The 27,185-nt window shown below is 36.0% G+C and overlaps 3 protein-coding genes across 4 annotated transcripts in view; 2 read left to right on the plus strand and 1 right to left on the minus strand.

Moving 5' to 3' along the window:
* LOC125240189 (neurofibromin) overlaps positions 1-2,213 on the plus strand; it is a 140,904-nt gene extending 138,691 nt beyond the window's left edge. The window contains 1 exon segment of the mRNA XM_048148013.1: positions 1,856-2,213. The gene's annotated coding sequence lies outside the window, so the exon portion shown is untranslated.
* A 12,115-nt stretch (positions 2,214-14,328) lies between these two features.
* Positions 14,329-23,346, minus strand: LOC125240279 (zinc finger protein 484-like). The gene is made up of 8 exons (XM_048148146.1): positions 23,120-23,346; positions 22,153-22,279; positions 21,865-21,915; positions 20,826-20,855; positions 20,147-20,185; positions 19,103-19,159; positions 17,263-17,349; positions 14,329-16,230 (listed from the first exon to the last, which is right to left on the minus strand). Exons 1-8 carry the CDS (start codon positions 23,258-23,260, stop codon positions 14,960-14,962), a joined length of 1,803 nt encoding a protein of 600 aa, XP_048004103.1. The 5' UTR covers positions 23,261-23,346; the 3' UTR covers positions 14,329-14,959.
* Positions 23,347-24,369: 1,023 nt separating this feature from the next.
* Positions 24,370-27,185, plus strand: part of LOC125240351 (scavenger receptor class B member 1) — a 180,467-nt gene continuing 177,651 nt past the window's right edge. For both annotated transcript variants that reach the window (XM_048148246.1, XM_048148249.1), the window contains exon 1: positions 24,370-24,530. The gene's annotated coding sequence lies outside the window, so the exon portion shown is untranslated. The remainder of the gene's footprint in view (positions 24,531-27,185) is intronic.

The raw sequence follows: 27,185 nt of genomic DNA on the forward strand, positions 1-27,185 counted from the left end.
AGACGTCCTTCCATGAACTCCCGTGAAAAATTAAAGCCGTGTCGTCGGCGTAACATAATATCTCCGCATTTTGTAAAGGTATGAGTGAGATGTCGTTCATGTACACCAGAAATAGCGTAGGACCCAGGATACTTCCTTGGGGCACACCACAAGACACTGGTCTCAGGTCACTCACATGCTCACCTATCTTTACACATTGATTTCTTTCAGTCAGATAGCTTTCGAACCATTTCAGAGTATTTCCTCGGAACCCGTGCGCTTCTAGCTTTCTTAATAATACCGGAACAGACACTGTGTCGAATGCCTTTGCTAGGTCCAGGAAGACTCCGACACAAGCCCGCCCTTCGTCCATATGGGTTGAGACTATTTTTGTTAAAAGCGTGACAGCGTCTTCGGTCGATATCCCCCTCCTAAAGCCAAACTGATGATCTGTTAAAATAGATTTGGATTCCAGATAATTGACCACTCTTTTATTAACCCGTTCAAGAAGTTTAGAGAAAGAACTGAGAAGTGATATCGGCCGGTAGTTGCTCGGTTCACCTTTCGCTTTTCCCTTGTGAATTGGTACGACTGCCGCTGTTTTCCACGCTTTAGGGAATATACCACATTCGATGCTTCGATTGAAGATCGTCGCAAGTGGTTCAGCAATATTAGGACCGATGACTTTCAGAATTTTGTTGCTTATATTGTCTAGACCGGGAGAGCTATCTGGGTCTAACTTCATAATAAGATTTAAGACTTCATATTTGTCTGTAGGAGCCATAAAAATTGAGCTAACTGTAGGCGAATAAGCTATGGCCTGAGACTCTTGTGTTACCTTTTCTGTAGTAAGTATTTTGCTAGCAAGATTTTGTCCAATAGAAGAAAAATATTCATTGCACATATTTAACGACTCTCTCTCTGAGTTTTTTATTTTTAACAAATTTTGGGCAGTAGTAGACTTGGGGTTGCGGTGAGCGATCTTATTGATAACTTGCCATAGTTTTTTAGGCGATTTAGTGTGAGCGATCAGCTCCTTTTTTTCGTGTTCAGCCTTGAGTTTTCTAAGAAGTTTTATGTAAAAGTTGCGATACCTTGTATAAATTAGTCTCTTCATTTTATCGTTTGGAAACTGTCTAGAGATACGATGAAGTTTGTCCCTATGCTTTGAACACCGTATAAGACCCGGAGTCATCCAAGGTTGGATGCAAAATCTAGAGCGCCTTACGTGGGTCATTTTCATATTCTTAGAGACCGCGTTTGAAATGACATTTGAGAAAGTAGATACGGCATCATCGACAGTACCAACTTGGCTAACAGGGCTCCAGTCAACACATTGTAGCTCTCTACATAAGCCGCCATAGTCAATTTTTAACCTCGATCGTTTTGGAGTCGTGCTTCTAGAACTTTCTGTATTGATGCCGATCATGATAAGGTGAATTACACTGAATTGTGATTATTTTTCTTAACTATGACTTAATTGATAAGTACTTAATTGATAGCTAATTATCAATTACGTTCTAATTATGACTTAATTGATAATTAACTATCAATTAAGTCATAGTTAAGAAAAAAAAATCACAATTTAGTGTTGCCCCATTATGAAAGTTGCTCAGTGTGACCCTCCCCAGTACCCTGTTCACTCCTGCTCACGACTCATGAATCACCCTGTATATCCCCAGTTTATAGCCAGTACCCCAGTCATGGATATCTTTTATGTATTATAACTATTATAAGTATTTGTACGTATATAAGTTTTGTATCCACAACACAAGCCTTCTTGAGCTTACTGTGGGACTCAGTCAATCTTTGTAAGAAATCCTATAATATTTAATTTATTTTATTGTGTATAATAATATTAGTTTTTTTGTTACAGTTCTGTAATGAAACGACAGTGTTGTAACGCTGTCGAAGACAACGTTAAACTGAATACCGACCTCAAGAAAATTTGCTTTAATAACCCTGTTTAGTATTTAGATTTTAACATGTGCTCTAAATAATAACACCATTTTATTTATATTGAGAATGCAAAATGAAATTATTTATAGATGAAGGTTCAAATGGGGTTCAAATTACGATAGTAGATTGTGTTACAAGGGAGCAAAATTATATATTTACAGCGAGGCCGTAGATTGAATCCTGAACGATGCGAAGGATTCTTAGATTTAACCATGAACGAACCGATTTTATAATTGAATCCTGAGCGTAGTGAGTTAACGCGTAGTGAGTTAAAGTGTTAACTCCCAATGGAGTTTCTTTATTTATTTATTTATTTATTTATTTATTTACAAATTCTATAAAATTAACACTAACAGACAGGCATGTTAATAAGAGGGTAGTTATTTATTTAGGGTAGTTTTAGAGATACACGGTACGCACTTATGGTCTTATGATTGATTAATAATCAGTTCCATGTAGTAGAAATATTTTTTATACCACGTCGGTGGCAAACAGGTATACGGTCTGATGGAAAGCGGTCACCGTAACCTATGGACGCCTGCAACTCAAGCGGTGTCACATGCGCGTTGCCGATTCATTAGAAACTTGTACACTCCTTTTTTGAAGAAACCCATACTGAATAATGCACTCGGAAATAACTTCACTGGTTTATTATGGAATAAACACAATTAAATGAAACTCGCTACATGCGATGGCAATGATCGTACGAAGAAGAAATAATTTTGCTACCATGTGACACATACTGATTTCTGAATCACCTGCGAGGAAATCCCAAAATATGAATTATCGCTGTTGTAAAAATGTTACGCACATAATCGGCGCATTTTTTATATGTAGATTATTTGATGTACAAACGTTTCGTTGCGTTTATATTTAATAGTAACATAAAGTCCATGAGCATATCGTCACTACTTTGAAAAAAACTTGAATCTTCTGTCAATGAAAAGAAAAATGTTATAAGTATGTATGGAATGCATATAGACTTACTGCGTTTTAACTTTGAGGAACAGTGTAGATACGAGATTATTTCAAAGTAGTGACGATATGTCGGTTAGATATCTTTTAAAATGGAATAATAAAATTATCGATCGCAAAAAAACAATCGCTAATCGTTGGTGGTCTGACAACTGCCTACGTGGCCAGTATGTGTGTCAAATATAGGAAGTTATTAATTACAAAAATGTAAACTGTTGTATTTTTTAAGGTCCGACCGAGATCTCGGTCTCGGTCTCGGCATTCTCGGCCGAAAATCGGGCCGAGATCTCGGTCTCGGCTCTCGGCCAAAATGGGCCGAGATTCTCGGTGAAACCGAGACTCAGATTATGAATTTATTGCGCACTCGCGTCCAATCGGTTTTTAGCTACCCTATGATTACATCGCCCGTTTGGTATCCCGATTTTAGTGATTTTGGTAGGTTCTTTATCGATATTTCTCTATAAGCTATGGCGCCTGCTTACCATCAGGCGAGCCGTATACTTGTTTATCACTGATGTAGTCTATTTTGCTACGGTAGATAGGTAAGGGGTGCGGTAGGTTTGGGTAGTTACGGAACCAAACACTAAACACGGCCCGACATGTTCCTGGATTCCTGATTAATAGGCGAATTTCGGTTATGAAAACATTTTTTGCAAAAATTGCATGTTTTTCGCTGTTTATAAATTCTCGGTCTCGGCCGAGAATCAAATTGAATCTCGGTCTCGGTCTCGTTCTCGGTCGAGACAAAAATATCGTTCTCGGTCGGACCTTAGTATTCTTATTATGTAATCGCGTCATCAGCACAAATTCATTTAGGTAGATAAAGTAAGCGCATATTAAAAAAAAACACAAAAACGTACGAATTGCATCAATATACTTAATCAATTGTTAGATCAAGGGAAGTATGAACTGCTAGTCTGACTCTGTCGCGCCAATATGCAAGAGCGATAGAGATAGATATCTCAGCAGTTCTCAAAAGGTTTGTACATAGCCACGTCAGCAAATTTTAATTGATCCTATTTTGTTACCAACATTTAGTGATATAAATCGACTTTCGTAAGATATATAGGTACAGGATAATTGTTATAATTAAGAAAATATAGATACTTACTAGAGAACCTTAATGACCAAATAAAACTTAATAACATCTCAATTCATGAAATAAATCTTGGTAACAAAAAGGAATAAAAAAAACAAATTTAAGTTTTTCCTTAATATTTGTACAAACTTTTCGAGAACTGCTGATCTACGAGCGTTTCGTCATTCGTTACGTATCCTGGTGTTGTTACAATACCTACTTTAAAAAAATACATAATTCGATGGTTATTCAATTATATGTAGTTCGATCTATGACCTAAAAATAACTAAATTTAATACACATATACATTTTGTACATAGTTGTATTAGGATAAGTGCACAAAATACTGATCTCAATGTTAAAGGGCTGAATGAAAATAGAATGAACAATTTGATGGATCTGAATTAATTAATTAATTATACCCCTTAAAAAGAGGCTTGCAATTTTATCACTTATCTGTGTGGATCATAGATATACATATAAATAGTCTAGATTGAGTTGATTGGCCTAAAAGTGTGTCCACATGAGAGGGCAAAGTTGGGGCTGGTTTTCCGCTCGCACTTATTGCCACTCTCAAAATAATTTGAGTGACGTCGTACATCACTGTCATAATTTGGGGATACTAGTCAATATTCAAAGTTACTACCAAATCTACTAAAACCCAATTGAAGATTTTTTTAAATTATGCACTTCTTTAGTTTAATTTAATGGCTTCGGAATCAAGACGGGGAAGGATATAAAAATAATCAATCATGACTATAAGTTACGTCAAACAATATATTACTGTGTCTAAAATACATGACTAAACAAGAACAAAGAAAACTATATGCATCCTTTTCTTTAGGGTGCTAAAGAAAAGGATAACTATAGTTTTCTTAGTTCTTATTTACTGACAGACTTGTTTGACCAGAGTATATTTAAGGATTTTTTCCAATTAATCGAAAGATTGAGTTAAAATAACCAAAAAGTAGTGAGCGTCAGGACCCCTGGACCACTACAGATATTTGATGTTTAGTACATACTAAAATTTAGTACCTATTTGATACTATTTGGTACCTGAGTACATATATTTGGTACCTCCACTGATATCGAAAAATCGAGCGAATAAAGTGGCCAGACATTCTGACGTCAGGATGTCTGGACCATTTTTGGTTTACATAGTTCTAGACAACACTACTAATTGATATCTTAGTCAATATTTACTACCTATTTGGTACCTGTCAATATATTTTTTTCAAATTTTTTTGGCATACCAGAAAAAAGTTATGACGGAATTTAAAGTTGTGAGCCCGGCCGTGCCGTTGAAGAATGTAGCGCCTGTTTTGACACTGTTTTGTTACTTTTATATTTCGACTATATTAATGCCACTAGTCAGTAGAGATGATGTGCGAGTGCCTAAAAATAAATTCCTATTTAAGTTGACGCGCAGGAGGGCAGGCGGATTTGCCTCTATTCTTTTGACTTGCACTACATACTTCAACGCCACGGCTGGGCTCACAACTTTAAATTCCATCATAACTTTTTTCTGGTACGCCAAAAAAATTTGAAAAAAATATATTGTCAGGTACCAAATAGGTAGTAAATATTGACTAAGATATCAATTAGTAGTGTTGTCTAGAACTATGTAAACCAAAAATGGTCCAGACATCCTGACGTCAGAATGTCTGGCCACTTTATTCGCTCGATTTCTCGATATCAGTGGAGGTACCAAATATATGTACTCAGGTACCAAATAGTATCAAATAGGTACTAAATTTTAGTATGTACTAAACATCAAATATCTGTAGTGGTCCAGGGGTCCTGACGCTCACAAAAAGTATAGTTTACAAATTGGAAGATGCTATTTTTGTTTAAAGAAAAACGACCTAAATATGCTCTCTATTAATGTCGCAAAATATGTGTCGTGGTAGTTGGTTACATAATTTTGCGTAACAAAACGTAGAACAAAATGTCATACATGCTTTAAGAATTGTTATTAAGATTAAAACGTATTTTACTAATACTTTTGTAGGAATATATATACAGTGTGTATTTTTCATATCACCGCATGTTTCAAGGGTTATTGTTATACACAATAATTCAGCACGAGATGTGTTTTGTTTTTCATACAAAATAATTCAGCACGCGATGTATTGCTACTTTTTTTGCTGATTTGATTTGCTGAGCTGATTTGACGTAAAAGGGCCTTTTTTCAAAGTTTTTTTTTGGATTTGGAATGTTTTACGCGATTCATACTCAGAATCGCGAGCTCTTTCAATCCCTCATTTCAAAAATTATCCCAAGGTTTTTCTCCATTCCGTTACCATTTTTTCATACCTTTAGTATGGCGGTAACGGAATGCCTTGAATCAAACCTTAAAAATGTATGGAAATCTTAGGACATTTTTTCTCTCCTATCATGATTCAAAGAGCTTGCGATTCTGGGTATGAATCGCGTAAAAAATACTCGTGTTACAAAAAGTTGTCCTTTGAAGAACTGACTTTCGAGAAACGGGCCAGTGGTAGTTCGGACCAAACTTATAATTACTTGCTGTATGTGTTCTTAGCACTTAAACCTTGGTCTGGTTAAACTTTGCGGTAATATTCAAAATACACGCTGTATTAATAATGTAATTAGTATATACTAAACTAGGTAGGTAACTGTGGTTATTATACAATACGTGTACCCTTTTAGAGAGGAAAAAAAACACGATTACTCATGACTGTTTTAGCATGAGTCTTTATTTTGGCTTATGTTTAAAAACATGCATTTTATAATGGGCATTATTATTTATATTATAAAATTATTATTATACTTTATTATCGCTGCCAGAAAGGGTTAGATTAAGTAAAGCCTATATTTATGAAACATTTTAGTACAAATTAATTTATATTGTATGTTTGTTACATTATAATTATTATAAATGTTCGTTCGTCGATTTTTAACGCTTTTATAGTTGAGTAAGCCGTTGCAAATGACTGCTTAAAATGATTTTTTTATTACTATACAGGGTGTGCAGTTAGAAAGCTAATTTAGCTTAGGAAAAAACTTAGTACAGTGTGACTGGGTGATATTATTGATATTTTTAACAATTTTCATAATAACCTAACCACAAAATTAAAATTTTGAAAAACCCCCGACCGCGACATAGTTGACCGATTTTCATGAAACATGGCTAAGAACACTCCCGTCTAACTCAGCTTTCAGACAAAAAAAACTAAATCAAAATCGGTTCATCCGTTCGGGAGCTACGATGCCACAGACAGACACACACACAGACAGACAGACAGACAGACGGACGGACAGACAGACAGACACGTCAAACTTATAACACCCCTTTGTTTTTGCGTCGGGGGTTAAAAACTGAAGCAAAACTATTTTGAAGATAAGACGTTTTTTGTTTACACGAATGGCTTATTTGTTTCTAATTACATTGTTCAGCTTTTTTAAGTATTTTCGGCCACCCTGTATAAGACATGTTAGTGAAATAATTATTGTTAATTGTTTGGTAAACAGCAGTGAGTAAACTACAACGAGTATTTTTTGAACCGCATTCAGGCAATAAACAAATTTTGTGTTGTTTGTATGTAATTTAAAAATGTATGTAATTTAATAAAATGTGTACAGTAGTATATAAGTGTAAGTAAATGTTTGACTATGGAATAACTTGGCGAACAGTCGGCCGCATATTTCAATTACTCTTATATGTATTTATTAAAAAAAAAACGATTTTGACATGATTTTCAATAGTTTATTTTATACAAGGTTAGCAGGAATCAAGACTTACAATTGGTGGTAACTACTAGGAATTTTTTTTCTCGGTTGTTACCACTGGAGACAGATGAAAATAATGCTAACTCTTTTATATCTATTTCGGTTTATTCCATTAAAATATTTTGAGTTGCACCCGAACACTCTGTATATTTTGCTATCATTAGTAAAATATACAAGATGTTTCAGAAAGTTTTAGATAAACCAAAATGTAAATAAATGTTGTAAGTTTCTCGCCGACTGTTAATAAACATGTGATTAAAAAATTAAGTTTCAAAGATCTATGTGTGAGCTTATTAAGGCCTAAGCTAGGCCCTAAAATATTGTTAGACTTGTCTATTACTCGAAATCACAGAGGCATATTATACATACAATAAAAAATTCTAATATGATGTAAGTATTCCTTAACCAAACTACCATCTTTTTGCCTTTGTAATTACGCACAGCATGTTGGTAACGAAAATGTCTATATTTTATGTCATTGCTATGTAAGTATAGCACCAGATTTATTATACGTAGGTTCGCGATTATGTTTCACATGTTGAATATTTACTTTTACATTTATGTTATGTGTAACAGTTTTCAAAGGGCATGTTGCCTAGAATTTAAATCACTCACCTAGGTACTTTTCGACATACACTGTGTCTAGATGTAATTGACAATGATTTAAGGATGGACATTATGGTGTGTGGTGAACCAGTTCTGATATTTTTTTATAATTTCACATTTAAATGGTCAGTTATTTTTGACTTGTTTTTTACCGATGTAGTTGCAGCCTGGCAAAAACAGTAGAAAATGATAGGGGCACCACCGTCTATGTAAATGGCTATATTTCCAAGCACATATAACCCGGCAACCTTCAAATCAAGAGTGAACAGGCATCTTCTGGGCGAGCTCACTCCATCGTAGGCCACGTCTTTGCCTTTGGCTAGTCTGTGGCCAAGAGTAAGCCCATTTATAATTTAAAAAAAAACTGTTTTGCATGTGGCAACTATTGAGTCACTAATGTATGGCCGGCAACAGACAGTCTTAAAAATTCATAATCTTAAAAAAAAATTGTATGCAAACTGAGACTGACAGATCTGTCAGTGTCAGTTTACATACAATTTTTTTTTAAGATTATGATTTTTTAAGACTGTCTGTTGCCGGCCTATGAGAACAGTAAGTGTTGAATGTTAAAACAATATTTCCGTTTCTACTCTTTTTTTGCCAAGCTGTAAATCGCCATTATTACAACTTTGCCCACTCAAATTTTTGGGTAAAATTACCGTTGTAGTTATATGTTGTACTGACAACTGGTTAATAATCAAATGTTATTAAAAATATTTATATTTCAATGAAATGAAGGTATTACTATTTTATAAGATTTATAGCTATCGATGTGACAAATTATATCTATTGATGTATTTAGTAAAAACTACGAGAATTATATTGGTTTTATTTCCCGCCATTTTACATATATACTATACTCTGTCAAACAAGTCTGTCAGTAAATAAGAACAAAGAAAACTATATGCATCCTTTTCTTTAGGGTGCTAGAGAAAAGGATACCTATAGTTTTCTTTGTTCTTATTTACTGACAGACTTGTTTGACAGAGTATAAGTAACAAATTGATTTTCACAAGCTTAATAGTACATTACTACAGAGGCCGGGACAAAGGCCCATTTCCCGCCGAGGTATGTATACTTAGTGCTTTTCTCAAACATGGTATGAAATAAATAAAGTCTACTGAAAATAGTAACTTTGGATGGCTGTATCTCCTAAACGGTGCGTCGTAGCGCAATAATAATCGAATTTTCGTTCCCCTTTGACACCCCGTATACGCTTATAAAAAAACAAAAAGTTAAAAAAAAATTCAAAAAAAAAACGAAAAAAATTTTTTTTGTATGAAAACGCACCCAAAATCAAATATTGTGTAGGGCCCGTACCAGTTGCAGTCGGCACGTCTATAAAGCCCCTTATAGTTCTTTTTTAATTGGCTAAATACCTGGATGTTATGTCACAATTATCTGTGTTTGGAAATTAAAAAAAAAAAAGAGGACTTTGCCGGCCTTGGCCTGCAAGGTTTGTATGAAATTCCATTATCTATCAATCGTCCTAGCCGCACCTGCAACGTCATACTTCGCTGCCAATTATAAGGCACATAACATCAATATTTCATACCATGTTTGAGAAAAAATAAATACCGGCATGCAGTGTCGATCACAGGCCACTTGTATTATTTGTTTTTTTTGCTCAATTTCCATTACACTGGCCATGGTGGCGGAAGACAACCTGGCCCAAACGTTAGAGAAAAAAAGGTGAAATAATGTTAATTAATCGCGTTCGACCTGTGTGTGACTTTAAATGTGTGTACAAAGCGCGAGAACTTAGTGTTCAATTTCTATTTAATATGGAAATATATAAAGTAAATTAGTTGACCGTGTCATCACTCAACTCGTTTTCATATTAATTCCATATTTGCAAATCGTTCACATTCGTATTGAGAGTTCTTAAAAAGAAGATGATCTGACTCGAAGGCACTGGTCCCACTGCGAGCTAGTAAACTATGAGCTACCGGCTATAAAAAAAAATAGTTCACCGCTGGGCGAGTAACTGTAAACATCGCCGTGTCTCTTTTATTTGCACGGGAGTGATTAAAGATAATCACTCCCGTGTAAATAAAAGAGACACGGCGATGTTTACAGTTACTCGCCCAGCGGTGAACTATTAAATATCGCCGTGTCTCTTTTATTTGCACGGGAGTTCTTATCGTATGTTCGTTTTTATAGCGGATAGCTCATAGATTACTCGCTCGCGGTGGGACCAGTGCCGAAAGTAGCCTATCTACTTCGATATAGAAGTAGTGCGAAATGGTTTTATTTTTCCGGAAACGTTCGAATTTGTCATGCTAGTTCAGTCAGTCTCTACATCTTGTACTCAGACTGACTGAAATAGCATGACACGTTCGTACGCTCCCGTAAAGATACGAAACAAACACATTTCGCTCCACAGTATATAAGAGAAAGCCTGAGAGTAGCGCCAGTGACAGAGGTTGAGGTACGGGCATGTAATGCGGAGGGATGAAAGCGATGTTATAAAACGAGTAGTAAATATGAAGGTGGATGGATACAATGGTAGTGGAAGACCTAAGAAAAGATGGATGGAATGTGTGAACAATGATATGAGAGTGAAAGGTATTAGTATGGAAATGACGGCTGATAGAGAGGAATGGAGGAAGATGATCTGCTGCGCCGACCCCAAATAATGGGAAAAGGGCAAGGGAATGATGACCCTGTAAACTATTATTTTTTACTACTGATTAAAGTAAATAATCAGGGACAGAAAATAAAAGACATTTTGAAAACGCAAACTTTTATTTCAGTCTTGAAATCATTTCCCATACACATCAAACTCGTGTATCAATATAAAAAAAAAACTATTTTACAAAAAAATATCTATGATGATGTAAATAACATGATAAAACAAAAATAAACCTTTTCACCGTACGGTGTGCTAATACACTGATTCAAACTTTCACGATTTTTACACATATTTAAAATTGCAAACGGGACTTAATCGCGTATTTACTATGTTTTAAACAATCTTGGATATTATAGTAGAAAAATTCCTGAAGCCATTGAAATTAAGAAGTATAAAAATTTCAATCGAGACGAAGGTTTTAATATCTCATCCACATGGAACCCGGTCATTAGGTAATGCAAGAAGAAACAAATATCGCGGGTTGAAAAACCGAATATCGTGAGTGTTGTGTGTCGACAAGGTGACATCCCTAGTGCACAAACTGTTCAAGTGGGTAGTCAGGACCAAGTGCGGGTAGTTCGAAAAACTCGTACAGCTAGAAGATGTTGATGTCAACTTCAGCCAGTCTGCTCCGGAACCACGGGGACAATGCCGTCCTTGAAACGTCGGAGGTTAGTGTTTAAAACATAGTAAATACGCGATTAAGTCCCGTTTGCAATTTTAAATAGGTGTGCTAATAATTTGACTGTTTTAAAAGGACCTAACGGTACTGGCTACGAAGCCAAATACACAATATCGCTCACGACAGCCATACTCAAAGTGTGCTCTGCAGAGCCCTAGGGCTCCGCAAAACCTCTCTGGGGGCTCCGTGTGAATTTTGGTTGACTGATATGCGACTTCAACTCTCTTCCATAAAACCAAAGATTCACCAATTGTAAAAATAAAAAACAGTTTCATATAATACCTCATATTAGTATCTAATGATTAGATTTTACTATTATGTTTAAGAATTATTAAAATAAAGATTTCTATAAACTTTGCCCGTGTGGTGACGGGTAAAGAATTTCACCACCCCCTTTCTTCCCGTGGGTGTCGTAGAAGGCGACTATGGGATATGGGTTAAATTGTGGCGTAGGCGAGAGGCTGGCAACCTGTCACTGCAATGTCACAGTTTCGTTTTCTTTCAACCCCTTATTTGCCAAGAGTGGCACTGAAGCTTTAGTAGTTTCATGTGTTCTGCCTACCCCTTTGTGGGATACAGGCGTGATTGTATGTTATGTTGTTTTTTTTTTATTTATTTAAGGGTTCCGTCAGATATTGGGAGTGTACAAGTTTCTAATAGGGTGGCAACGCGCTTGTGACACTGTTTGAGTTGCAGGCGTCCATAGGTTACGGTGACCGCTTTACATCAGGCGGGCCGTATGCTTGTTTGCCACCGACGTAGTATAAAAAAAAATATTTTGCTTTCCAAAAGGGTTCCATGGGAAAATAAGTTTGAGAACGGCTTACGATAACTTCGTAGCTAGCTATCTCTATCGCTCCGTATTGGCGTGACAGAGCTAGACTGCGTTTCGATTGGCGTCTAGCGTCAACGATTGTCATGCTAGGCCGTCAGTGCCAGCCGCTTAAGGTCCCTTTTTTTGTAAAACGACTCAAACTTAATATACTACAGTAATGACTAACCCCCTTATTCATAACCGTACTCTAAAGTTATCAAGCCGATAAAGTTCGTTTGTCCTTTTCTATCACACCAATACGTCGGAAAGGGACAAACGAACTTTATCGGCTTGATTACTTTAGAGTACGTTTATGAATAAGGGTGTTATAAGTTACTTAAATTGCAAAAAATATACCGTTTCCCACTGAGATCATTGAAAATCGTGCGTAACAGGTCAAAAGTAAAAATATAGTGTGATATATTTTCTTCAATTAGCAAATCGTCACTACTTTAAAAAAAAAAACTTGTATCTTCGTCTGTCAATGAAAAGAAAATTGTAGTAAGTATGTATGGAATGCATATAGACTTACTGCGTTTTAACTTTGAGGAGCAGCGTGAGATACGAGATTTTTTAAAAGTAGTGACGTATTATATTCTTTTACTAATTAAATATGGGCGCAAATCATATATTATTTAAATTACTTGCATAAAAGATGACACTTGCACTTTACAGTGCAGTGCAGTTATTTTCAATGCTGATGGATGACGATGTAAGGGACTCCCCAAACCTATCGACGCGAAATCGGCTCTGACCAAAAATCGGTCGTTAGCAGGGATGTAACGGATGTGGTTTTAACGGAACCGGAAGCGGAAGCGGAAGTTTTGAATTTAGTTTAACGGAAGCAGAAGCGGAAGCGGAACCAGAAGCGGAAGTTATAGATGTTAAAAACGAAATGAAAAAATACCACATAGGTATAACATAAACCAAAACTACTTAAATTACCTAGAACTTTTAGGTGTTTACTGTTCAGCCTGTAATCAGCCTTTAGGCCCACTTAGGTTTTAAAAACGAAAAGAAAAGTTACCTGATATTTTATCTTAAGTACATATATCATTCATTACAATCCAAAAATTTAAATCACCTTGAACTTTAAGATGTTTAATTGTTTAGGTAATCACTAAAAATCACATAAGAATCCTTTTAAACCTTTATTATGCCGGCTGGCAACCTGTCACTGCAATGTCATAGTTTCGTTTTCTTTCAACCCCTTATTTGCCAAGAGTGGCACTGATGCTTTAGTAGTTTCATGTGTTCTGCCTACCCCTTTATGGGATAGAGGCGTGATTGTATGTATGTATGTATGTATTATGCCGTAAAAGGTTTTAGAAACGAAAAGAAAACTTACTCGTAGGTAGTACCTATAATACAATCCAAAACTAACCAGTAAAAATTATATGTGTAATTGTTAGCACACATATAAATTTTTAAATTAAATGGAGTGATTATAAAAGAAGTAAACTGTATTTAATAAACAAAAGCTTAGCAGCTTTATCTCCCGGCAGTTTGCTTCTAAGGGGATCGTAGATAAGCCCTGCACCACTGAATAGTTGTTCACTCGCTACTAACTAGGTGGACAGGACAAATATTGGCGCGCAATGGAATGAAGCGATTGATGTTTAGTATCGCAGCACGCGGCAAGCGGAGAGATGAGCGAATGACAGGTATAGACCAGTTGGTCTTTGATGTACGCCGCTCATGTCCCACCGTCGCTATAGGTTCCGACATCCGCTATAACTTCCGTTTGAAAAATAACAGAACCGGAACAGAAGCGGATGTGTAAAACAAAACGGAAGTTCCGCAGAAACGGAAGCAGAAGCAGAGCTCCGTTACATCCCTGGTCGTTAGTATGAAGAAGCTTACGACGATGAACGAGCGTAGCCATGGTCATACTCACGAGTGATTTTTGGTCAGCAAAGGCCGATTCCGCGTCGATAGGTTTGGGGAGACCCTAAGTGGCATAGTGGGCATTTTTGCGAGAATAATCACAAAAAAAAAATGTTTTTTAAGGTATGCAAATTTTATATTTTTCCTACTCAGAACCGCGAGCCCTTTCAATCTAGGATAAAAAAAAGAAAGCAAAAAATGGTCCCAAAATTTTCTATTATTTTGCATACTTTGTAACCGCTGTAGTGTTTGAAAAATAGTAACGAAGTGAAAAAAAAATATTTGGGACGCTTTTTTCCGCCTAGTAGGATAGAAAGGGCTCGTGATTCTGAGTAAGAAAAACAATAAATTTACCCTTAACCAAGGTTAACTGTAAGAGATCCCTTAAAGGGATAAGTTCGCCTTTGTACTAGTGATAAGCCTTTTTCTTGTGCGGTAGTATTTTCTGGTACAATAAAGTGTTTTACTACTACTACTACCTTTTTTGAAAAGAAAAAGGTTTTGAATCTTTTTTCGTGAAAATGCCCAAGTGTGCCTAATGTGATAAACCCTTTTCTTAAATAAAGCTTTTCGTGTGACATTAATATATTTCTAACATTCAAGGAAAACTGTCTTCCTCTTCAAATTCTGAATAGTATAAGTATTAACAACACTGTCAAAATGATCTTCCTGCTCAGTTTTCAAAGGCAATTTGTGTACTTTCATCATATGTCCTCTAAGAGTCTTCAATTGAATATAACCTTTGTCACATAATTGACATTGATGCGGCTTGACCCCAGTATGTCTCTGTAGATGTCTGTTCAAGGCATTCTGCTCCGGATATCTCTTCTCACACAAATGACAAGGATATGGCTTGTTAGTATGCGCTAACATATGTTTCTCTAAATTGGGAACTGTCCTTTTGCACAAATTACACTTTTCTTTGATCACTTCTGGTTTATTAGGGTCGTGTAAACGTCTGTTATGTCTAACTAGTTGAGCTTTCTGTGTGAAGGCTTTACCACAGATTGAGCATACAAATGGTCGGGCCCCGGTATGCTCAAGTAAATGTCGATTTAAAGAGTATTTGCCAGCAAATTCCTTATAACATAAATGACATTTAAATGGCTTAGTACTAACATGTTTTCTATAATGAGACGCGTATAAGCCTCTAGTAGGGAACACTTTGTCACAATTCTTACATTTGTAACCATCTTTCGTGTGTCCCTTTTTGTGGACAGTCAGCGCGTCTTGTGAAATGAAAGCATTATTACATATATCGCACTCGTATGGTCTTTCCCCTGTGTGAAACCTCATATGCACCTTCAAATGTTTCATGGCAGAAAATTTCTTATCACATTCTTGACAATTGAACATCCTGATCTTCTCGTGAACTGTCAAAACATGATATCTTAGATTTGTCTTGTCATTGCAGCCTACCCCACATTGCTCACAAATTAATTTTCTGAAAGTACCGTCATGTTTCTTCAAATGTATCCTCAGCACTTGTTTATGATGGAATTTCTTCTGACACACATCGCATTGGAAATATATTTCTTTAGTATGCACAGAATTTATATGCTCTAGGAGCGAAGTTTTGGACGCTACTTTTCTTCCACAGTGCTCGCAGGGGAATGGTTTTAAATCATTGTGTACTAATCGATTATGCACTTTGTACCTATTCTCGATTTTGAAGGTTTCGGGACAGTACATGCATTTGTACCCGTTGAAATGATCTATGTTAATATGTTGGTTGAGCTGATCCAGGTGTTCATAGTTTGCGCCGCAGGTTTTACAGGAGTATAGCTCCCCCGTCTCTGTTTTTACTGTTACTACTAAGGATTCCTCTTCTTTTACTTTGGGCTTGGTTTTTGATGATTTACCTGTAAAATAAATACTTTATGAATTTGTTTTGCAATGCGCATAGTACTTGCATTGAGCCTATGTATATGTCGCAAGGAAATGGCCAAAACAGAGATTTCATCAAATAACTAAGGGATATGATCAAATCACACAGGATGTCAAAATGGCGAATCCATTTTATCATTTCTCTAGAAAATTTCAGTCATTTGACTAAAACCCTTACTCTGTTTAGTGAAATCACAAAATCGACCAATAGACACGCCACGTTTTGTCATTTCACTAGATTTGTTTAGGGATTTGATGAAGTCCCTGAACCACGTCAGTAAGTTGACGAAACGAGCTTATAAAGTCAACGAGTTTTATCATTTCGCTAAACAAATTTAGGGAAATGATAAAGTCTCAGTCTTACTGCGTTCGAAAGCACGTGGTTGAACAAAATTACTATAAATGTTACTCGACATCGTCCAAAGTAAGTTGTTGTTATTTACTATTAACTATAAGTATTAGTATAATAATACCACATTAAGTATATCAGTTAGAAAACACAAAAATATCATTTTTAACCCCCGACGCAAAAACGACGGGGTGTTATAAGTTTGACGTGTCTGTCTGTTTGTCTGTGTGTGTGCCACAGCATCGTAGCTCCCGAACGGATGAACCGATTTAGATTTAGTTTTTTTTTGTCTGAAAGCTGAGTTAGTCGGGAGTGTTCTTAGCCATGTTTCATGAAAATCGGTCCACTATGTCACGGTCGGGGGTTTTTCAAAATTTTAATTTTGTGGGGCATATCGTCACTACTTTTAAAAAATCTCGTATCTCACGCTGCTCCTCAAAGTTAAAACGCAGTAAGTCTATATGCATTCCATACATACTTACTACAATTTTCTTTTCATTGACAGACGAAGATACAAGTTTTTTTAATTATTATTATCCAAGTTTATCCAAATCCGCTTGCAAGTGTTGCGTACGTACACGACGCGCTTGTGTGCACACCGCGCGGCGTACGTTTGTTGGAAGATTTAGTACTAGTTCTATACTGTACTAATGCCTACCTTTGATGGATGTTTTGTTTCTCTTCTTCGGTTTACCCTCTATCTTTGGTTTCACGTCTATTGCAATTTCTAAGTGGCTGTTATCAGCTGAAACACAAAGGTAACATTAAATATCAGGGACTAAACACTCTCAGGATCTCTTCTGGGGCCCATTTCTCGAAGCAACAGGTTACAATTTACAAAGGTAGTCAATGTCTAATATGACAAGTTGGAAAGGGATTTCCGCTTGTAACTTTTAGTTTTGACAAAGACATATATAACTCCGTATAGACAGATAGTCTAAGAAAAAAACGTACCTCAGTACCATACAGAAAAAGGTTCGCTCGGCTAGATGGCGCTAATATTAATATTTGGCATTTTAACACATATCAAGCTAAGAATATGGGCCAAATTGTCAAAACTGAGGTTCAAAAGTTCTAAGCCTGTGTCAATATATGGCAGTCTATGCACTGTGTTTACACATTTTACTTCGACAGTAACTCTCTATAATCGATCGATCTTCTTTGGTTTTGAGAAGCGGACACCTGGTCTTTTTATATGAAATATTTCATTATATGGGCATCAAGTGGAGTTCCAAGTGTTCCAGCGCAAATCCTGTCCTCTAGAAATTGATTTACTTAATCAGAGTGACGAAAACTGTAGATCAACAGGAGTCGAGGAAATTATGAGGACACGGATATAAGACTTAAAAATTTTTTTTTTCAAATGGCGTAAGTAAAAAGGGTGATTTTCATTAAAAGTTCAATATCGTTAGCACAAGATTAGCGTGAGAGGATGTCGCCACGAGACTGAATACCCGTCCTTATGTCATTGATACGAATAGAAGAAGACGTGTGATGTATCTTGCGCTCACATCCTCTCGCGCGAATCATGTGCTAAGGGTCCAGGTATAATTTTTCTGCGTATCTAATACAGAAGTTAACGAAAGTACAAAGAAATGATGGATAGAATCTTAACAATGGAGCCAGTATTGTCAAAGAGGATCGAGTTACTGTCAAAGTAAAATGTGTAATCACAGTCCACAGACTGCCATCTCTCGACACAGGCTTAAAACTTTTGAACCTCAGTTATGACAATTTGGCCCATATTGTTAGCTTGATATGTAACGTGTTAAAATGTCAAATATTAATATTAAAACCATCTAGCCGAATGTTCTCCAAAAGTGTAACGCCATCTAGGCCACCGTACCTTTTTCTCTATGGCTTTGAGGTACGTTTTTTTTTCATAGACTATCCGTCTATACAGAGTTACATATTGTATTGTCTTTGGTATTGTAAAAAAACCGGCCAAGAGCGTGTCGGGCCACGCTCAGTGTAGGGTTCCGTAGTTTTCCGTATTTTTCTCAAAAACTACTGAATCTATCAAGATCAAAACAATTTTCCTAGAAAGTCTTTATAAAGTTCTATTTTTGTGATTTTTTTCATATTTTTTAAACATATGGTTCAAAAGTTAGAGGGGGGGGGGGGACGCACTTTTTTTTCCTTTAGGAGCGATTATTTCCGAAAATATTAATATTACCAAAAAACGATCTTAGTAAACCCTTATTCATTTTTGAATACCTATCCAATAATATATCACACGTTGGGGTTGAAATGAAAAAAAATATCAGCCCCCACTTTACATGTAGGGGGAGTACCCTAATAAAACATTTTTTTCCGTTTTTTATTTTTGCACTTTGTCGGCGTGATTGATATACATATTGGTACCAAATTTCAGCTTATTAGTGCTAACGGTTACTGAGATTATCCGCGGACGGACGGACGGACGGACAGACAGACATGGCGAAACTATAAGGGTTCCTAGTTGACTACGGAACCCTAAAAACTTGCAAAACACTTACATTCTTTTTCTTTCTTAATGTTTTTGGCTGGCCTCTTGACAGTTGTTTCAGTGAATTCTGAAAAATGAAGATACAAATTGCCCTAACAAAAAGAATAGGTGTTTTATAAATAGGCTAGTTTCCTATACTTAAAATAAAATATTTTATGCAGTGCACGAAATAAAACACCACATAATTAGAAGAAAGATATGGATAGTAGTTATGTTTAAGCATAATTTCTATTTAATAAGTCAAAGAGAAAGATATAAAGTAAATCAATTGACCGTGACGTCACTCCTCAGTATTTCATAGTAATTCCATATTAGCAAATCGTTTTGACAGTTCTTAAAAAGAAGCTGATTTGCATAGGAATCTACAGTAATAGTAGTGTCCGACAGAAACATGTTATTGTTCCGAAACATCGGTAGGACATTAATGACGTAATGACGGTTTTCTTAATAGTTTTTTTTTTTCGCAAATCCACCAATCAAATAAACGTAGATTAAGGGCCGGTTGCACCAAACCGTCTGTCACCGTTAAAGCGTTCGTTAAATTTTATTGTATGAGAAGTTCCATTAGAAGTCTGCTGAGTGACGATGATGTGTCTGTCAAATGTGGTTGATGCAACTGGCCCTTAAGGGCCAATCACATCACATCATTATCATCATAATATGATTGGTGGATGTTAAAGTTTGCTGTCAGAAAGATCTGACGCCTCAATAGCGCCAACTGGTGAAAAAAAAAAACGGATCAGAAAATCCTTAATGACTAGCATTATTTAAGATTATAAAATTATAAATAAATAAATATTGGGGACACCTTACACAGGTCAACTTAGCCCCAAACTAAGCAAAGCTTGTACAACATACTTAAATAGATAAATACATACTTATATTATACATAGAAGACATCCATGACTCAGGAAATGCCCTCACCGGGCTTCGAACCCAGGACCACGGCTTAGCAGACAGGATCTTTACGGATTGAGCCAGATCCCTTAATTGTAAAGTAAAGTAAAGTAAACCTACCTTCGGTTGTTGCTGAAACAACCCTAGTTATACGCACCTAGATTTTTACTACCGTCCTTAACTTCATCAGCATCACCTGCAAGAAAAGTGTTTGTCGATGAAAGTGCTTTAGAAATAATATTTCGACATTACAATAGTTTCAAAAGTATACAGACAGGTAATTCGGATGTCCATACAAACACAGGTTCAGTCAGCATCAGTAGTGGTGGATAAAACAACGCACTAAAAGTATCTGACATCCTGAATAACTCAACCATAAAAAAGTACAATTTTTACCTTGCACAACAAAGCACAAAAAATATAGTTAGTTAGTTAGTTTTATTGGGCATTTTCCGCAAGTCGACAACTATTGTGCCTATTTTGGGTGAATTTGACAAGGTAGCACTACTCTAGCCACTCCAGCTCCTCTACAAATCCTAGCAGTGTTTTCAGGTTGCTAAATACCTCTTTTAGTGTATTCGGCGTACTTGTTCCTATATACTTCTTCCTGTTTACAATCCGGAATAAAGTGTTTGATGGTCTCTTCCGCTTCCATGCACGCCCTGCACATGGGGCTATCGGTTATACCTATGTTATTGAGGTGTTTGTTCAGTTTATCATGTCCTGTAATTAATCCTACTATTTTGCGCAGTTGCCGTCACAAAAAATCTAACTATCACTGTCATTTTGTCACATTATGCAATAGAGAATAGACTATTAAATAAAAACGTACTTACCATAATCATAATCATTGTTATCAAAGTCATCTGAAACAAATATTTAAATAAAATATACTACTACTAAAATACGGCTCATAAAAAAAAACACGTACGAATAACGAAAAATCGATCTAACTAGGTGTTAGAGTTCGTTTTTATGTTTTCCGAGAACTGGTCTTGCTATAACATCAATGACTTAGTTTTTAATCGAAATATTGAAGCTAAAAATAGTAGTTCTAGAGATATATAGTAATATGACAGACAGACAAACGGACAGAGCGGCACCATAAGGTTTCGTTTTGTACCTTTTATGGTACAGAACCCTAAAAAAATGGTATTTACAGACTTTACAGTCTATATCCCCGGCAATATGATTCATAAATTTGTTTTTTATCATGCAGAAACGTCTGCGAGCGATATTACATATTTTTAAATTAAAGGAAAAATGGAAAAATTCACACCTCCGGCAGGACTCGAACCTGCGACCTTTGGCCTTGCCGGGGCCATCGCGCTTACCAACCAACTGCGCAGGAAAAATGGAAAAATTCACACCTCCGGCAGGACTCGAACCTGCGACCTTTGGCCCCGGCAAGGCCAAAGGTCGCAGGTTCGAGTCCTGCCAGGGGTGTGAATTTTTCCATTTTTCCTTTAATTTAAAAATATGTAATATGATTCATAGTTCAAAATTTGACAGCTAAAGTATTATATTGATAGTAATAAAAATATGAAACTATGAATTCATTTCTTATTTTTATTTAATATCTTTATTTACATGAAATTATTTACATAATTATATAAGAAACTAAGACTAAACTTAAAAGCTAGCTAACGTCTAAAATAGGCCCTTGAGGCATTGTAACAAGGATACTGGCGACATTTCCTTGCTGTATCGCAATGCTGATACTTTGTGCGAGGGAGTCGCCAGCTCTCCGGTCACCAGTTACCTCAACCAGACGCTTCGCGATTTCTGTGAACAACTTGTTCGCGCTGGGACCCCATGGACCTAGTTTCTACGCCTTTCTTTCTTTCTTATTTAGTTGCAACACTGTTCACTTACCTAAATATTCCGGTTCAGTCTTTATATCGTAACTTGTCTGTGACAACTCATCTGAAAATAATAAATATATTTAGACTTATATTGACCGGGATATAGACCGTGATTACCTTCTTGATTTTTGTCAAACTCCCGATATTTTGATGCAGGCATCATGATCAGGTAATCACGGTCTATATCCCGGTCAATACAGGATGTAACATTAATGCTGGTGATCCATTTAAGAGCATAACCGGTATCGAATAGCGGTTACGAATTGAAAATTTTATTCTTATTATTTGTCCTTCTTACTTTTGCAATATTCTTCAAACTTTGTCTCGCATTCCAGAACCTTCTTCTTAAAGTTGGTAGCGTTGCGGAGCTCCAGGATACATGCATCGCAAATGGAGTAGCTCGCTTCTACTGATGGAAGTTTTATCTGAAAATTCAGGAGATTTTTACATTTTGAAGCAGTCTTAGTGCAGTTTCACATTATCCAATCCGATATTGGATGTACATACATACATACATACAATCACGCCTGTATCCCATGAATGGGTAGGCGGAGCACATGAAACTACTCAAGTTTCAGTGCCACTCTTGGCTGTTGGCTTGGGGGTTGAAAGAATACGAAACTGTGACATTGCATTTGCAGTGACAGGTTGCCAGCCTCTCGCCTACGCCACAATTTAACCCATATCCCACAGTCACCTTCTACAACACCCAAGGGATTAAAGGGGGTGGTGAAATTCTTAACCCACCACCACACGGGATTGGATGTAGGACTGATATATATATATATTTAAGTCGCCATCTTTAATTTTTGCCATTGAAATCCTTCCTACATCCGATATCGGAGCGGATAATGTGAAAACACACTTAAGAGTCAGTTTTGATTCCTGGTTTGGCAACCAGTGGATTTGGTCGCTTTTACTTTGGTGTATGATATGTATTTCAGTTTATAATCAAGTATTAACGTTTATTAATTAGTAATAAATAAGATTAACTCATATCTTGAGAGGGTTTATATTTCTTATCAATGACCATCATTATTTTGATATGTTTTAATCCTGTTTGCAGTTATTTTGTTAATACATATTTGATTTCGTTCACAATGTCTAAAATTCGAGCATCAGATAGATGCCATAGCATGTTTTATTACTTAAAACCATTTTTGATATTTTGCCAAGACTTGCAGCTCAGCGCATTGACGCAATATCCCGCATAACTTAAGTAAACCACCTAAATAACTAGTGTTTGCTCATTATTAACTACTCACAGTGACTCCCAAGGTCTCCAGTAACATGTTAAGGTAACTTTCTGGCGTATCATCGAAAACATACACGGATCGTAAATCTTTGAAATCACCGTCTGCATGACAACATCGACAAAGTGCATCTAAACTCCATATTTCCGTCATTATTGAACGAATTTAAATATAATGCGAATTTTAGTTGGATAAAACACTGTATGTATTCGATATTTTTACAAAATTTACGACAATCCCGACTCAACTCACTAGTTTGTTGACAGCGCATTATGACAGATGTTTGACGTTTCAAACTTTTAAAGATAATTGTTTGCGTCATTGGATACTTGAATTTTTGCCTTATCAATACATTAAATGGATTCCAAAAACAATTTAAGGAACCCAGCGCATGTATTGCATACTTTAGATCAGTGAATATTCTCCACTTTGTTTAATTTTGCATTATTTTCATCAAATGATTCAAACTATTTGTTTTAACTAAAACCCTACACGATAATTGCCTGCAAGGTAATAATTATTTTCATAACAACATTTTGCTCTTTAATTGGGTTTAGGCGTTGGTGTAGTAAGTAGGTATTTTGTTTATAAAATAATTTAGGTTAAAAGCCGAGATCGGCATTATTTTTACTTAAAACTTATTATATATTCACCCTAATAGAACAAAGAAAAAACAGAAAACAGATAAAAATTCACTCAATCTAATAATCAACCACGGCAAAAATCACAAATTCACTCGCTACACTCGCGATCGCGGTTCAATTTATTTATGTGGCAAACAAGTATAAGGCCCACTGACGGTAAGCAGTCACCGTAGTCCGTTAGTAACACTCTAGAGATGTAGGCGTCCATTGTTATATTATATGTGATGATAAGTGCAGTATGTTTCCTAACTTCCCTGCCCGAAGTACTGCACTAGTACGTTATTTCTAAAATTTAACCAACTTCTAAACACTAGTTTTAACTTAAAGCAGAAGTCGATGCAAATACATATGCAACCTTAATCGACATAGCGATATCTACTACCAGCCCGTCAGCTCTAACGTAAGCGGATAAAACCTATATTTGATTTTACTTACGTCAAAAGTTAACAGAACCATTACCAAATACAAATACACGCATGATACACTGTTTTAAGTCTTAGTTTCTTTGTGGTAAGAAAGAAAAGTAGTTTGATGAGTCACTCGATAGGTTTGTAAACATTAACTGCAGATTCGAAAGTGGTCAAGCAACCAACTTACAGTTACTAAAGCGGTCTCCGTACTACCGCACGTCTTCGGCCACAGACTACATTTTCGAAAAAAAAAAATACCGACAGCTGTCAAAATTCACAGTGGATTTTGTGTAATTGTGCGTGTTGTGATATTAAATTGAACGACTTTGTGTAATATTTTAGAAAGAAAATTGCAGTTCCGAGTTAAAGGTAAGATGGGGTATTTGTTTTAAATTTTCCTTTTAAGACTTCAGCTTGCAGCCTTGTCTGTGGTTGGGCAATCAGTGGAATGTTACTTTATCAAATTATTGAAGAATTGGGTAATTTAAGATTCAATTAATCGATTTTTTATAGCTTTTTTAGGGTTCCGTAGTCAACTATAGGAACCTTTGGGTTTGTTCCATTTATTGGCTACCCTAAACGAAATATAATTTGAATCTCTAATATTTATCAATAGAAAACTACCTACAAACAAATGAAAATAATCATACCGTGAAATCCCTCTCAAGAAACTAGGTCAATATAATATAAGTATTCGATTCCTTACAATTTTCATCAGTCCGACACGGTTCCAATTACTAGAGGTTGCTAAGTTACGAGCATTAGGCTACGGTGCGCGCTTTCCACCAGACGAGCTTTATACTTATTTGTCTCCATTTTGATACGATAGGTACAGTCACCGGCATAAATATGTGATGATTTCTAGACTTTGTCACATTAAGGGGCTGACAACACCCAATTGCGTAAAATTTATGTTACTTGCGCAGTTTTTTAAGACAAACTATTAGTCTTAGTAAGGCAAGTAAATTATATGTTATTATTCATTATATTTCAAAGAACATAGCCGTACTAGATACACGATTTAATGAAATCGGCTCGATAGAAAAAAATTGCAAAGATTGGTCTCGAGTTCGTCATTAAACGGTTGTGTGTCGTCAATTATTCACTTAGTTGTCTTTATTATAATAACAAATATATCTAAAACACTAGCGAAACATTTTGCACGAATAATGCATCTTTCTATTTTATTTTAATATTTTTCCGCACTTTTCGTACCTATCCGTCCTCTTTTAGTGACATCGCGCTCTCACTTACTCCCATTCGATTAGACAGTGTACGCTAGCGTCAAGGCCATTGGGTGCTGTCAGCGTCTTAATGTCTTGTTTGAAATGTCATACTCATACGAAATTGTAAAACAATTAAAAGCGACAAGGTACAAAAATCACTTATTTATGCCGGTGACGGTACAAGCAATAGATTAGATTAGATTAGATTTCTTTATTTCATGATAAAAATTACACTATAAATTTGCTACATGTCAAAATTATGTTTATCTTCTCATCATGATCGTCAAAAATTACATAATAAATTCCAAATAAAAATAATTGTGTCTCCCAAATGAGGATCGTCATTTACAAAGAAAGAAAATACACATGCCAAGCTAATAAGTTCGCCTTTTATAAGTACCTACTCTGAAGGTGTCGTGCATAGACTACGGCATCTGCTTATTATCAGGCGGGCCGTGGGTATGTTTGGCTAGGACTTGGTATTTAAAACGATATGTATCTTCAATTGAGGGTAATGCGCGACCGTAGGTACAGTTGAAGTAGCCATCAAAATAACTACAAATATAAAACAAAAATGTCAACATCAGTGTATCAAATAACATTATATTTATTTATTTAAACTTTATTGCGCACAAAAAAAAGTACAAATGGCGGACTTAATGCCTTAAGGCATTCTCTACCAGTCAACCATAGGGCAAAACAGAAATTCGCGAATGTGGGAGCAGTAAGCGAAATAATTTAGAGAACATGACAACTTGGTATAAAAATAAACTAATCACAAAATTAAAATTTTGAAAAAAACCCCGACTACGACATAGTAGACCGATTTTCATGAAACATGGCTAAGAAAACTCCCGACTAACTCAGCTTTCAGACAAAAAAAACTAAATCTAAATCGGTTCATCCGTTCGGGAGCTACGATTCCACAGACAGACACACACACAGACAGACACGTCAAACTTATAAAATCCCGTCGTTTTTGCGTCGGGGGTTAACAAAGATGTATTAAATATCAGTGTGCGTAGCGAATCCACAAACGCCGTATATTCTGGCCCCGTGGGATAGAACGCGAATTTTCGAGTTTTCGAACTCCGAGCGAAGCTCAGTCGCCTAGGTAGGTAGGTACTACAGTTTTAAACACCCAATATACGAAACACAGACCCCAACCCACGAATATACGAATATATACGACCCAATATACGAATAGAGATGGGCCGAATACGGACTTTGCCGAATACGAATATTCGGCCGAACATTCGGTTCAGCTGTTACCGAACCGAACATTCGGCCGAATATTCGGTTCCGCCATATTTTAAAGCCTGGATTAGATTTAAAAACTTTTCAATGATTGATAAATAATGGGTACTAAGGCTCTTAATATTCCTATAATTAAGTGCATAAGAAAATTTTGGTTTTGTATCTTAAGCTACGTTATTTTAATAGGTAAATATATATATATAAGTCCCTATTTTTTTTTCTATAACGTAGTCCAATAAAATCAAGTCTTTAGTGTTCTTTACATATCCCGCACCTTTTTTTGGTCTTCTCTGTTTGGCCTAAAGGTTGACTGGTAGAGAATGCCATGTAGCATTAAGTTCGCCTTTTGTAACTGTATAATTTTACTGTGCAATAAAGTTTAAATAAATAAATAAAATTAATTAATTATTGTAGGTACTTATATTTTAACGCATTTTTAACTCCCTTTGGTGGTTTCTTAGAATGCTGAAATAGGATGTCATTATCCGATGAATAACGAAAAAAACTTACATACGCTATTAATTTACTTTGTTTATTCGGT

The sequence above is a fragment of the Leguminivora glycinivorella genome, chromosome 27 (genome assembly GCF_023078275.1).
Source record: "Leguminivora glycinivorella isolate SPB_JAAS2020 chromosome 27, LegGlyc_1.1, whole genome shotgun sequence".
In the NCBI taxonomy this organism is placed as follows: domain Eukaryota; kingdom Metazoa; phylum Arthropoda; class Insecta; order Lepidoptera; family Tortricidae; genus Leguminivora; species Leguminivora glycinivorella.